Source organism: Elephas maximus, chromosome 17, assembly GCF_024166365.1.
Source record: "Elephas maximus indicus isolate mEleMax1 chromosome 17, mEleMax1 primary haplotype, whole genome shotgun sequence".
Classification (NCBI taxonomy): Eukaryota; Metazoa; Chordata; class Mammalia; order Proboscidea; family Elephantidae; genus Elephas; species Elephas maximus.
In genome coordinates this window covers 72,895,814-72,910,985 of record NC_064835.1, presented here as the reverse complement: position 1 = coordinate 72,910,985, position 15,172 = coordinate 72,895,814, and the positions used below count along the sequence as shown (strand labels likewise).

The 15,172-nt window shown below is 35.6% G+C and overlaps 1 protein-coding gene across 11 annotated transcripts in view; it reads right to left on the bottom strand.

Annotated features, from left to right (window-relative positions):
* The window catches only part of VPS54 (VPS54 subunit of GARP complex), a 106,184-nt gene that overhangs the window by 36,277 nt on the left and 54,735 nt on the right, over nt 1–15,172 (bottom strand). For all 11 annotated transcript variants that reach the window (XR_007513705.1, XM_049857574.1, XM_049857573.1 and 8 more), the window contains 5 exons: nt 13,831–13,957; nt 12,864–12,971; nt 9,435–9,490; nt 7,266–7,362; nt 1,861–2,201 (listed from right to left, as the gene is read on the bottom strand). Coding sequence is in view for 10 of the 11 variants with exons in the window: in XM_049857574.1 (XP_049713531.1) it covers nt 1,861–2,201; nt 7,266–7,362; nt 9,435–9,490; nt 12,864–12,971; nt 13,831–13,957 (729 nt within the window). In the remaining variant the exon portion in view is untranslated. The remainder of the gene's footprint in view (nt 1–1,860; nt 2,202–7,265; nt 7,363–9,434; nt 9,491–12,863; nt 12,972–13,830; nt 13,958–15,172) is intronic.

Below are 15,172 nucleotides of genomic sequence, written 5' to 3'. Positions count from 1 at the left end.
TCTAGTAATGTTTCAATACCAGCTCCCACAAAAATGCCTGCTTACATTCCAAATTCAAGTTTACTACTGAAGGGAAGTTTTGTGTTTTTGCAGGATTTCTAAAAATTCTCCCTCAGGTCTTTCAATATCTGTTCTCTCTTCTGCCACAATAATGATTTTAGTTGGGCAAATGGTCAATAAGCTAAAAACTCTACTTCTCAAGCCTTCTTCATAGCTAATACAGTCATGTGACAATATTCTGGCAACTGGGATGTGTTCAAAGTACTAAGTGTACATTCTGGACTGTACTCTTAAAGAAAGGAAGGAGAAAATGTAAACAAACCTATGTGAAGGCAACAGAAAACTAACAAGGCAGTGAAGAATTACAGAGCTAAGATTCAGAAGAAAACCCAGATATGTGAGCCTGCCACACAGACTCATATCCCGGGCATCTGCTGATTCCAGAAAAGACTGATGAGAGGCTGAAAAACAATTTTTTTTTGGGGGGGGGGGGGGTGGTGGGAAATAATATATCATCGTTTAGGTGAAAGCTTCCAGAGAAAATCAGTTTCCCAATCAATAATTTATACACAGCTTGTTTCGTGACATTGGTTACAAACCCCTGAATGTGTCAGCACTCTCCCCACTTCCTCCCTGGGTTCCCCATGTCCATTTGCCCAGCTTTCCTGCCCCTACCTTCCTTCTGAACTTTCCAATTGGGCAAATGCTGCCCTTTAGGTCTCATATAAATGTTGATTGTTCTGAGGTGTGCATTCCTCACTGGTGTTACTGTTCATTGTACAGACCTATCCATTATGTGGCTATAATGTAATCTCAGAAACTGATTTCAGTTCCAAGTATGAAGGGTGTCTAAGGGCCACAGTCTTGGGTTTCACCAGTCTCTATCAGACCAGTAAGCTTGGTCTTATTTATGAGTTTGAGTTCTGTTCTACATTTCTTTCCCACTCTGTCCATGACCCACTATTGTGGTGCTGGTCAGGGCAGTTGAGAGTTGTAGCCAGGCACCATCTAGTTTTTCTGGTCTCAGGATAGTGGAGACTGTGGTTTATGTGGTCCATTAGTCCTGTGGACTAACTGTTTCCTTGAGTCTTTGGCTGTCTTCGCTCTTCTTTGCTTCGGACGGGAAGAGACAAATTATTGTATCTTAGATGGCTGCTCACAAGCTTTTAAGACCCCATGGAAAATTTTATGGCATCTCTGTTTTACCACAATTAAAAAAAATGGTATAGTAACTAAGACAACTTTACTTAATGATACTGGTACAAAGACAGACAACTGAACAAAATAGTCCAGAAACAGCCCCACACATAAGGGAATATTTAGTTTATGACAAAGGTGTCAGTACAGGGCAATGGATAACACAGCCTTTTTAATGAACGGGAATGGGTCAAATGAATTTCCATATTGGGCAATAGGAAACTCAAATGCATACTATGCACAAAAATCAATTCCACAATTCCCAATTACTTCTAATGCTCACCTCTTTACTTTTCATACATTTTCAAAAAAAAAAAAAAGGATACATGTTCTGTGAAGTTGATATATTTTTGTTAAATTCCAAGGCCAAAGTTTACATGTTTTTTTCCCCAATAAAATGAATAATCAACCTTATTGAAACCACTAATAAAAAAAAAAAAAACCAAACCCAGTGCCATCCAGTCGATTCCGACTCATAGCGACCCTACAGGACAGAGTAGAACTACCCCATAGGGTTTCCAAGGAGCGCCTGGCAGATTTGAACTGCCGACCCCTCGGTTAGCAGCCGTAGCACTTAACCACTATGCCACCAGGGTTTCCGAAACCACTAATAAAATGACTCAAAGTCTTGTCAATAAATTTAATAGTAGGCTCTATACTCACATCATATCCACGCCTCCTGGAGTAACCGATGATGACGTCTGCTCTTTGCTGGATGAAGAATCAGTGGTACACTCTGGTTCGGACACCGAATCACTGCTGCAGGGCTCACTATTTGGAGATGCGTTTCTTTGAGAGGTAGTGTCGACTGCTGTAGGTGTTAATTCACCCTCAGTAAATGCGTCACTTATAAACATGCCCTCGTGGATTAAATAAGCCACCTCTGTGTCCAATGAATTGTCCTTTGCAGCATTCTTCTGTTGTGAAATTTCCTCCAATTCTCTAGTCCTTTGGTTTTTGTCAAGAACTGAGAGCACAACACTATGAATGATATTTAACGTTGCCTAGAAAAAAGCAGGATCATTTTCAAAGGATTTAAAATTACCTTGTGCCTGAAGTGCCCAAAAGTGAATTCTGTGCATGTAATTTTGAACATTTTATGATCATAAACAAGTTAAAATCATGTATATTGGAATGTCTACTAATCTTTTATTGTACAATAAAGGTGGCTTGCAAAAAAGAACTGCTCAGGAGAAATTAGTTCACTAATACTTAGGAAAAGAGTTCCTGTATTTTAATCGATTTTATAAATGGAAATCAACCTAAAACATGTTGCACATTTCTCTAACCTCTTGAACAGGTTACATTGAACATACTTCAACTTGCCCATAAGAGAACCGTATCAGTTGATGTTCCTGCCTAAAAGAACAAAAATCTGCATTCCTTGTCATGTCTAGCCCATCCACCTCTCCTTACCTTATACCTTCTATCATTCACTAATTTCCAGACAGTCCAGTTTTCTTTCTGTTCTTCTAACATTTCAAGATCATTCTCACTTTGCTGTTTCCTCTGCCTTGAATGCGCTTCCCCTTGATCTCTGCATACATAGATCCTTCTCAACATTCAAACTCTGACACGTGTCACCTCCTCAAAGAAGCTTTCCTTGATTCTCCTCCAGCAACTCTATCCCATTATCCATTTTTAAAATAACATTTATCACTATCTAAAACGACCTGTATATTTGTCTCCTTCTGGCCTTCCGATATAACGTTAGCTCCATGAGAGCTAGACCCTAATGTCTAGAATAGTGCCTGGCACACAGGAAGTGCTCAATAAATATTAAAAGCTATGTGCATGAAGAGTAGAGTTATATAAATTAGTGTCTTTATAGATTATTAAGAAATAAGAGGCTATTTACCTACTTTAACATTCATGATTACATTCTCATAATTTATTGTCCCCTTCCTCAAAGCCCTTGATTTCTCTTTCAGGATCTACATGGTTTTAGGGAAACAAGTCTCCAAAGACAGGTCAACTTCAGGTTTCCAAAGACAGAACAAGGGTCTAAGCTAGTCAAATCAGCACATGGAAGTGCTGAGCTTAATGTTCATAAAGAAAATATAAAGAAGACAGACTGAAAGAACTGTGGAGAAACAAAGCCAAAGCCTGATCAATCATAACCCTCTCTGTCAAGCACCTACAGGCTACCTCTGGATATTTTTCAGTCAACTGAACTAATAAATCCTCTTAATTGTTTAAGACACTCTGAGTTGTATTTTCTGTTATTTGGAACTGTAAGTATTCTAAAAAAAAATCCCACTGCCAGTATTCTAAGTAACTCAATAACCGATAGTGTATACAGCAGAGATTCGGTGCCCTAGGGGGCTAAAGTAGCCAAGTGTCTATGGATACTACCTTTTTTCCTTTCTTTACTGATCATTTGCTTCTTCTCTATTGTCACAGATTTGCTGCTTGCTACACTTAACCATTGCTGCTTTTAATTCCCACTACTGTCTTAATGGAAACCCTGGTAGTGTAGTGGTTAGGTGCTACAGCTGCTAACCAAAAGATCGGCAGTTCGAATCCACCAGGCGCTCCTTGGAAACTCTATGGGGCAGCTCTACTCTGTCCTTTAGGGTCACTACGAGTAGGAACCGACTCAACAACAATGGGTATTATTGTCTTAATCTTTGATGCACCTGCTTCCCCGGTCTTTACTTTCTCTTTCTTCTCACCATCTCCTGTCTTGTTGATTTTCTTTTTCTTTTTTCCATATAAAAAGACCGTGATGATGGACATGGTCTTTCTCTCCCTAATATCTATTCTGGACCTCCCCCAGCGTACAGCAGGTATACAATTTGGGTAGAACTAAGCATACATTCCAGCTTCAGGTATGGGTTGTAAACAGCTCAAACAGCGTACTCCCAACCTCTCTGCCTCCATGACTAGCTCAGAGATGAGAAGACAATCCAGACCTAACCCAATCAGCACATGTCATTTTCCTGACCACAATGACTGGACATGTGAACTAAACTGGTCCCAGTCAAATGAAGCCAAGGACTTCCATTTGATGATGGGGAAGAACTCTCTTGTTCTAGAGGGTGTGGTGAGCAGATGGGGCAGACTAGCGACTGTTGTAGTCATTTTGCTACTATGATGTTGAGTCAGTCTAAAGATGAAGCCAATACAAAGAGGAAGGTAGAACTGAATTAAGAGAGAATATGAGCTGGAGAGCCAGTATCAAACTAGGCCTGAAACCCAACTTACTCTTATACTAATTTTAATTACCTCAGCTAATATATTTCTTCTATTGCTCAAATTAGTTTGAGTTGAATATTTTGTCACTTTTAACTGATAACATTTTAGCTGATAAAATAATACATTTTCTATAAACAGATATCAGGCATTCTCTTAAGAATTCTTCTTTGCTGTTTTCACTATAGCTTAAGAGGTTTTCTAATCATTTTTTTTCTAAATCCAGAGCCAATCTTGCTTAAGGATGCCAGAAAGCTGATCTCCAAAAATAAGATTTTCCAAGTATAACAGTTTAACAATAGGGACATAACTTTCTGAACTTATCTATTACAGCAGTCTATAGTCACGTTCATTTCAAAAACATCAGCACAACTAAAAATATAATTTTCCGACCTTAAGAACAGCAAGAATGAATACAACTCTGGTAACCATGCTGATAAGTATCAATGTAGCAGACCAAGAAACGTCCATATAACGAAATAAAAATTTAAGAACTAAAAATTGCTTGAAAGGAACGTACACTGCATTTAAGGGTTATTTTCTTTTTTAGCTATATAAATCAGCCTAATCTATGATACAGAGAGCAAACGAGAATTCTAATAAAAACTCAAAATTCAGTTAACAGTAATATAAATCCTTAAGTCATTAATAATCACTCAAATATAAAATCCGCAAACCCCAATCGTCTTAGTCTTTCTTCATTTAAACTAAACACACTATTGAAATGCTCTGGCTAAATTTTAAGCTTCAATTTTTTTTAAAGAAATATTTATTTTGATACTAAAACATATGGAATATACTTCGTTCTTGTGAAATAAATATAAGAGTGCAGGACAGTAATTAAGTCTAGTAAATTAAACAAGAGCTTCAAATTAGTTTTTACCTATAACAAAGTAAACGCTGCTTTCTAAAAACCAACTTTTTTCTAATTATATAAAAGTTATACCTCTTGTTCATAGAAAAGTTAAGAAAAACCGAAAAGAATAAACAAAAGATTAAAATTACATATAATCCTACCACCTATAAAATAATCACTTAGAAGACAGTTTGACTGTCTCTTTGTTCTATGAAGATAAATGAAGAGAAAAGAAAATCATAACATGGAGTCCTGGGTATTGCAAATGGTTAACGCATGTAGCTGCTAACCAAAAGGTTGGAGGTTCAAGTGCACCCGGAGGCTCCATGGAAGAAAGACCTAACTAGCCACTTCTGAAAAATTACCCTTGAAAAGCACAGTTCTACTCTGACACACATGGGGTCACCATGAGTTGGAGACAACTCAACAGCAACGGGTATATCTGGTTTTTTAACTTTGTTTTAACTATGTATTTTCTTCTATCATTAAAAATCCTTGCAGCATGATATTCCATGAAAAAGATATACCAGGCATAATTTATTTTGCCATTTCTCTATTGTGAGACATATGGCTATTTCAAACTTTTAGTTATTAAAAAGTTATTCATTAAAAATGAACAGCTTGTAATTAACACTATTTTTCAGTAAAATCATATCCTTACAGAATCACAGACCTTTTTCAAAAAAGAAAGTACCATATTTATAAAGATTATATGTTATCTTCAAAGATGTTCTATAGATGTACTAGCTTAAATGACCCAAATGTAAAAATGAACTATAACAAATCACTGTTCACATATTGTACATACATCATGTAATAATTTAACTGACATAGAACCTAAAAGTGGAGCAGCTACTAAAAAAAAAAAATTACCGGCAAAAAGTTGGCAAATTCTACACTATGGAATATAGGAATAATAGATATCCAGACATACAATTATAGAAACGAGTGATATTGAGGTCGCAGCGAGAACGTAAGAAAAAGTAAAAACATGAGCTAGCTATTGAGCAATCCATATATACAGGTTTGTTGTTAGTCACTATCAATCAGTGGTATCAACATGTCTAGTAATAGTCTCAATTGAGTACAGTGAATCACATTCTATAAAACTTTTTCTATCCCATTAGAGCTTATGCACATGACCTAGTATTGCTCCAAGGTTAACTGAGAAAAGCCATGTCATAAACAAGTACCGATGTCTTCCAGACCATTTAACATGGTACTTGTGAAACGCTGTGAATTTTAACTAGCATGTGTGACACAATACTAAAACTTGATAACTTAAAGAATATCAAATTTCACACATGGTCCTTTTTAACTGTGATACTCAGTAATTTCTAGTGACTGCCTTCCTATGAAAACACAGCTACTAAAAAAAAATTCCAACCAATATACATTTGAGTCTGTGGCATCTTTTCTTCTGAAAAATACTGTGTGGCATGTGTTGTTTTCCTTATAGAGTAAGTGGTTTCAAATTAAATGGTTTGGCAAAAAAATATGATAATTAAATGAAGTGCATGATCCTTGACTGAATCCCAGATAGAAAAATGAAATCAAAAGACATTAGTAGAATAATTTGAATATGGATTGTATGTTGGAAAATACTATTATATCACATTAAATTTCTAGAAAAACTAAATGGTTTGGGATAGATTTTTAAGCATTTCTCAATATTGTATTTTTAGTTTTTTTTAGAGACATTCAAGCATCACAAAACCCCAAGAGGAAATATTACTGTATAATATTTAATACAAAGTAAACATCATTAAATCATAGTATTTATTTTTAGTATAAAATATTTTTTTCAATATAAAACAAATCACCCAAAATTATAAAAAATTGTCAAAATATACTGAATAGCTTCAAATCTTGTTTAAAACCAAGGTTTCTATGAGAAAATTACAAAAGCAAAAAAATTATGTTTTATTCTAGTTTGATTCCATCTGTATATTATATACCTAGAAAGCTAGCAATTTTAGGGACTATTCTGGGCAAAGTGGTAATCATATAAGCTTACCTTAACTCTTTGTAGGAAAATTATAAATTTAGAGAATATATCCTTCAGCAGATCAAACCACTGGGGAAAATTTAACATTCTCACCTGATCTGCAAGCCTAGAAAAAAAATAATACAAAGATAATGATTGTTTCTGGGCCAATAACATTAACAAATTGGTGGAAACCATATTAAATACTGTCTAGTAGTGGAAAAATAAAACAATTTCATTTAGACGTCTAACTAAAATTATAAAATCTTCAGTTGATGAGATCAACTACCAAACAACTCCTCGTTTAAACATCTCTGACGCTAGTCACATATACAAACCTATGAACCTTATCACAGAGTAAATTTCATGTGAACATATTCCATGACACTGAATAAACTATAGACAAACCAGTTTTGGCTGAAAGTGTAAACAGGAACATAACATCTCCCCCCACAAATCTAATACCCTACTTTTCTAACTACACTAAAAAGTACTTTTCAACACATGAGACGGAATATGGCACGGTAGTAGAAACATGGGCCCTGGAGCTGTACTGCCTTGGTTCAAGTTCTGGCTCTGCCATTCATTAGCTCTGTGAGCCTGGGAAAGTGACTTAGCCCCTCTCTGCCCCTATTTTCTCATCTTAAAATGGGGAGAGTAATAGAATCGACTTCACATGGTTTTTGGAAATATAAACTACTCAGAACAACACCTAATACATAAAAAAAGTATTATATATTAGCCAACATTGTTATTTTTATAGTTAACAGCAATTAATAATTTCAAGATAAAACAATTAATGCAAAACACAATTCCATAAAGATATAGTACTAAAATGACCTACTACTCTGAATTTCTAGTGGATGCTGCTGTACCTAGGAGAGTTATTCTCAAAGATAGTCTTTCTTATACTTAAGATACAACAAGTTCTCTATGTTAGTTGAGAAAATTCCTTAGGGAAAAAGAAAATTGAAAAGTAACACACTCTCCATATCCATGGTGCTGCTACAGAGTTCCCATAATTTATTTTTTCCAGTTACTAGTAATTCCCCCATCACTATGGTTGCTTCAACTAATTCTCAAACTGAGTTCTCACCAGGTAATAGCGTGGGAGTTAAAATTTCACAATCCCTACTCTCTGGGTTTGGGCTAGGAAAGCTTCCTGGTTGCCCATATTGATATCCATATCTTAGACTAGTTGATAAAGGTTTAGCTATCTATATGAATGAGAAATTCATCGTTTTAAAATATCATTCTTCTTCTCAAAATAAATGAATAGGAATTTCAAGAGTGAAAACAAAAAATTACAGACTTGAAAACTCTGAGGGAAAAAGTAAGAGATCACTACAAGGGCAATTCAAAATCATTCACTGAAAACTTTTCAAAGCCAATCAAAAGCTGGCTTTTAATTACATAGCTGAATAAATTAAACTTATACTTGCTATTCCTCTATAAAGAATTATCTCCCGTTTTCCCCTTCATATTTATGTTGTATTCCTCTTTACCCTGGCTGTCTGTCCTGAAAAATTGACCTTCTGGGTTTGGTCAAAGAGGAGCCCTTGTAAACGGTTGCCTCAGGATGACTGAGTCCCTCCACTGAAGGACACAGCTTTTTCTCGACTATTAACATGTCTTTCAAAAGCCCTGGGGGCCCAACGGAAGGAAACCCTGGTGGTGTAGTGGTTAAGAGCTATGGCTGCTAACCAACAGGTGGGCAATTCGAATTCACCAGGCACTCCATGGAAACTCTATGGGGCAGTTCTACTCTGTCTATAGGGTCACTATGAGTTGAAATCGACTCAACGGCAACAGGTTTGGTTTTTTTAGTTTGGTGGCTCAACGATTAAGTGCACTTAAAGGCTGGCAGTTTGAACCTACCTAAAAGTTGCACGAGAGAAAGACCTGGTGATCTGCTCCTGTAAAGATTACAGCTTAGAAAACCCCATGTGGTAGTTCTACTCTGTCACACTGGGGTTGCTCTGAGTCAAAATCAACTCGATAGCAGCTAACAATAATACATGTGTTTCTCCTTCTAGATTCTGTTAACTGCTCTCTTCCCTAGTTCCTTCAAAGGTACCACACTGTCACTTGTGGTTTTCCTGTACCCTATTCACAACTTAGTAAATAATTCCTTCAATTATTGTAATTTGGGTGTATTGTCTTTCCCTGATAACCCCCAACCTATATATGTATACTTACTTCATAGCAACATCAGTATCTACTTCTTCTATTTGTGAAACTTTATTAATCACACACTGCAAAATTAAAGAAAAAACAAACAATTTGATTAGCTGTCTTTAGAATCCTAAATTCTCCCATGTTTCATTTGTACATTAAAAAGGACCTCACTGACTATAATAATTGTTTTACTAGGCTTCTTTTGGATCTCTTACACGTATTTCAAGGTGTTTGAAAAACTGCAGCATTACCCTTGCCCTATTAAATAATTACTCTTGAACTATATATGTCTGAGCCATAATATTTGCTTAACTATAATAAATTTTAAAACTTCTACTATTCACATCTGTTCAAAATCACACACCAGAAAAAAGAACTGTAATACTTAGGAACAAGTTATAAGCTTCATATTAAAATCTCAAAAGGAATTTATTTTGGAGGTTACAGTTCCTTGTAATACACTCAACAATTTAAAGTTTAAAGAAATAAAGAAATGCTTAGACTTCAAGAGAAATCTGGGGATTAAACAGAGCAATTAAAAAAACTTTCATTAAAGTATAAACATGAAAATTGTACAAATTATGATTACAGCTCAAACTTTTTTTTACAAATGGAATACATCTGTGTAATCAGTACTAAACTCAAGAAATTGGACATTACTAGTACCAAGAAGTCCCTCCCACACCCCTCCCAGTCACTCCTGCCTCCCCGCAAAAATTACTGTCTTGACTTCTAATACAAAAGATTAATTCTGCCTGTTTGAACTCTACATAAATGGGATCATTCAGTATATATGCCCTTTTGTGTTTGGCTTCTTCAGCTCCACAGTATGTCTGTGGTATTTATCAATGTTGAAGCACATAATTTATTCATGCTTAATACTGTATAGTATTATATAACACAATTCTATTTACCCTTTCTACTCTTGATGGGATCCGGGTTGTTTACAGTTTTTAATTATTACAAATGGTGCTGCTATGAACATTCTTGTACTGTCTTTTGGTGAACTTATGTATACAGTATATTTCTTCTGGATACGTACATAAGAATAGAATTGCTGGATTTTTAATTATTACAAATGGTGCTGCCATGAACACTCTTGTACTGTCTTTTGGTGAACTTAGGTATACAATATATTTCTATTGGGCATGTACCTAGGAATAAAATTGCTGGGTCACAGAATATGTGTATGTTTAAATACTGGGGAAGCCAACACAACTTGTACAAGGCAAGGTCATGGAAGCTCCACAGACACATCCAAACTCCCTGAGAGACCGAATTGCTAGGCTGAGGGCTGTGGGGACCATGGTCTAGAGAAATATCTGGCTCAACTGGCATAACATAGTTTATAAAGAAAATGTTCTACATTCTGCTTCGGTGAGTAGCAACTGGGGTCTTAAAAGCCTGTGAGTGGCCATCTAAGATACAACACTGGTCTTACCCCTTCGGGAGCAGGGGAGAATGAAGAAAACTAAAGATACAAGGGGAAGATTAGTCCAAAGGACTAAGAGACCACATCTACCATGGCCTCCACCACACAGTCCAGTACAACTAGATGGTGCCCGGCTACCACCACCTCCTGCTCTGACAGGGATCACACTAGAGGGTCCCAAACAGAGCTGGAGGAAAATGTAGAACAAAATTCTAACTTACAAAAAAAGACCAGACTTACTGGTCTGACAGAGACTGGAGAAACCCTGAGAATATGGCCCCTGACACCCTTTTAGCTCAGTAATGAAGTCACTCCCGAGGTTTACCCTTCAGCCCCTCTTCAGCCAAAGATTAGACAGGCCCATAAAACAGAACAAGACTAAAGGGGCACACCAGCCCAGGGGTAAGGATTAGAAGGCAGGAGGGAACAGGAAAGCTGGTAAAAGAGAACCCAAGGTAGATAAGGGACAGTGGTGACATATCATGGGTTGTTAACCAATGTCATAAAACAATATGACATTGAGAAACTAGTTGGTTCTGCAACCCTTCATCTAAAGTACAATTAAAAAAAAGAGAAAAAATATGTATATGTTCAGCATTAGTAGATATTACCAACAATTATCTAAAATAATTGTGCCAATTTAAAAAGTAATTAATTAGTATCTAAGAAAGGTAAAAGGGGGTGATTGTAATCTTTTTGCTTGTTTTATTTATACAATAAAAACTCAAAATGTACATCTAACCTAATGATCATCAATTAAACCTAATAAATATGTTTAACATCATATTTTCATATACAGTAATCCCTTGGTATGCTCAGGGGATTAGTTCCAGAAGCCCCAAGGAATACCAAAATCCACAGATGCTGAAGTCCCTCATATAAAATGGCATAGTATTTGCATATAACTTACGCACATCTTCCCATATACTTTAAATCATCTCTAGATATACCTAATATAATGTAAATACTATGTAAATAGTTGTTATACTGTATCATTTAGGGAATAAAGACTAGGCACAAGGTGAACAATGCTCAAAGAGTGCTAGAGAGAGACTGAGAAACTGTGAAATAGCCGGAGGCTACAGCAGGGTGTGACTATACATCATTTCATTCCCATGGATTCCCCTTAATGCTCGAGTGGGTCGCAAATTCAGGTTTTGCTTTTTCAAACTCCCCTCACCCCAGTATTTTCGAACCGCAGTTGGATGAATCTGCAGATGCAGAACCCGCAGATACAGAGAGCTGACTGTATAGAAAAACTGAAGTTCAGTGAATGAAATTTATCTGAGTAAAAAAAAGTTAAACAAAGATCAGGGAAGACTAAAGAAGACATAGATTTTAGTTTATAATTACAATTTCTCCAAGATCAAGGAAAAAACATTATTGCTGGGGGGAGTATAAATTGCTAAGATCTTTTTAGACAGCAATTCAATTCTACATATCAAACAATTTAAAAATAATTTCACCCTGACCAATAAATCTACTTCTGAGAATCGGCCCTAAGAAAACAGTCCTAAATACAAAAAAAAAAAAATCTTCATATCAAAGATGTTTGTGACCATGTAATTCACCGCATCAAAGTAAAAACAACCTAAATATTCAACACAGAGGAAACGTCTGAGTAAATATTTGTTAATGAACATAATACTGATGGAATTTTGTACAAACGTTAAAAATGGTATTGCTTATATAATAATATGAGAAACCGCTATGTTATGAACAATTCAAAATCATATGAACAATTCAAAATATGAACAATTCAAAATCATATTAACAGTATGACGGCAACGATGAAACACATCAATGACAATCCACACACAGAAATATTCTTAAAGTGGCAAACTTTACGGTGGTAGGGTTATGGTTTTTTCCTTCTATTTGTCTGTATTTTCAATTTTACATAAATAAGTACATACGACTATTATACTGCAGGTTTCATTACCATGATAATTTTTTTTAAAAAAAAAGCTTCACAGAAGATTCTAGACCAAAATAAATCAAATAAAAATGTATATTACCTGTTTTATGATATTCTTTGCTGTAATAATCATTTCTTCACCATAGATTTCTAAAAAATTGAGTTTTCTTTGCTTTAAAAGTCCAAATACAAGAGACACTAGTCTTTCCTATGAAAGTAAGAGTATGTAATTTTACATTTTAAATATAAAATAATCTCATATTCACCATCAAGGGTTTTATTGCTTGATCCTCAGATCTTTACCCTGCAAATGGTATTTTCTAGAAGCGTGGAAAGACCTCTCCCATAGCAATTCTGTCATCCGATTTTTGGAGTCAATGCTCTAAAACAGGTGAATCCTGTTCTACCACAGTGACCCAAACAAGCTGGTTTGGAGGCAAATATTAGGATATTTTTAGGCCTTGTTTTAAAAAAGGTAGTTAGAAAGTATCTCTCAAACTCTGATGCCCAATAAATACTTCAGAACACTGGAACGATGACCTGAACTCTCTGCTAACATGTAAAAAAAATCTCTTTTACTTAGGCTTCTATCAAGGCTTTTTAGATTCCTTACTAGTTCTTGCCAATAGTCTGCACTGAGAAGTGACCAGATAAGTGAACCCTAGATATGATATATATGTATATATATAAAACATGTTCATCATAGGAGCTCAATCTGAATGACTGGTGAATTACCATATTATACAAGACATAGTCCAGCGCACGCATGCAGATGAATAAAGTTAATTCATCCTACATTTTGAACTTCGTTTGTAAGCTTTAAAGATCTCATTTTAACTCTAGTTTCTTATGAAGCTTTAAAATTTATTTTTATTCTCTAATTTCATAGGATTATGGGACTTGCTAAAGTCATATAGCTAGGAAAGGACTTGATAGGTCTGATGGACCTTAAAAATTTAAGACAATCTTGCTCCATATAAACTGAGAAGAATATGTTCTAAACTTTGGCTCTTGGGAATTAAAACTAAGCAATGACATCAATGTCATTCCACAGTTAGAATACATACCTCTTCTAAAATTTGACAGTCATCTTCCAGGGGTCTATTTAAGTCACTGTGAGAGTAAGTAGAAAATTCTGCAATCATCATTTTATCTATTAGTTTTTCTAATTCACAAAGTTGTGATCCCAAATGCCTACAAAGGAAGAAAAAGGTATTATCTATATATCCATTAAAAACCACAGATTCACTCATGATCAAAGAAAACATAGTAGATAACCTTTTCTAGCAGACAGTACCTATGCAATAACATGATGTTTTATTAAAATGGCATCCTTTAAGTTACCAAAGTAACAGATAATTTCACTTAATCTCCTGAATTCTATTTTTCTCTTTATATCCAAAGAGTTGTCGAAACATGGTTACCTGGTGAATTTTATGGCTGCTTTTCACAGTCAACGGAGTCAGGTGTCTTAAGTCCTTTCTTCTTTAACCATTTACTGAATATCAATGCCTGTAGCTACCCATTCATTTATCTTTCCAGTACAAGGACCTACTGAGTGCTAAGCCCTGTTCTAACTAAAACCAAACCCTTGCCTTTAAGTCAATTTCGACTCATAGTGACCCTACAGGACAGAGTAGAACTGCCCCACAGGGTTTCCAAGGAGCAGCTGGTGGATTCAAATTGCTGACCTTCTGGTTAGCGGCCACAGCTCTTAATGACTGTGCAACCAGGTCTAGGACATATAAATATCTGAAGGACCACAGGTACAGACTGACTCACTTCAATCCCTGTCATGATCACTTTGCATTACTATGCAACATTCCTCAGATCATTAAACTGAAAGTCACCAGAAAAAAAGACTGTGGGATATAAAAAGACTGAGTTACATCTGGTTCATGACCTTTTTTCTCATATAATATAATATTCTACCTCTAATATTTGCAAACCCCACTTAAGAGATAAAGTGAAAAGAACTCTAGTCTGGGGAGAGTTACGGGAATTGTAAAGGCAGGTACTACTAAAGAGCTTTGGAACCTTTTGCCTAGAAAAAGAACATGCTATCCAAATGACAAGAATGGTCCCAAGCAGTTCCTACTCTGAGGGTATTAAACATGAGTACCTTCATATACAAAGGGCTTTTTGCCACACAATCTAACAGCTTCATAAAAGCAATGGGTCGATGAAACCTTAATTAATTGGTCCAAAGTATTTTAAAACTTAAAGTGAGATAAGCAATGGGAAATCTGTTTAAACCCCAGAATAAAAAACATTTTTTAAAAGGTCTATCTTTTGGAGAAAATTTCTAAACATTTAAAAATATACATATACTACATTTATTTGAAAACAAACCTTTAATGTAGACAATTGTCTAAAGGCCAGATGTGGCACAAATTCTAATTAAAACCA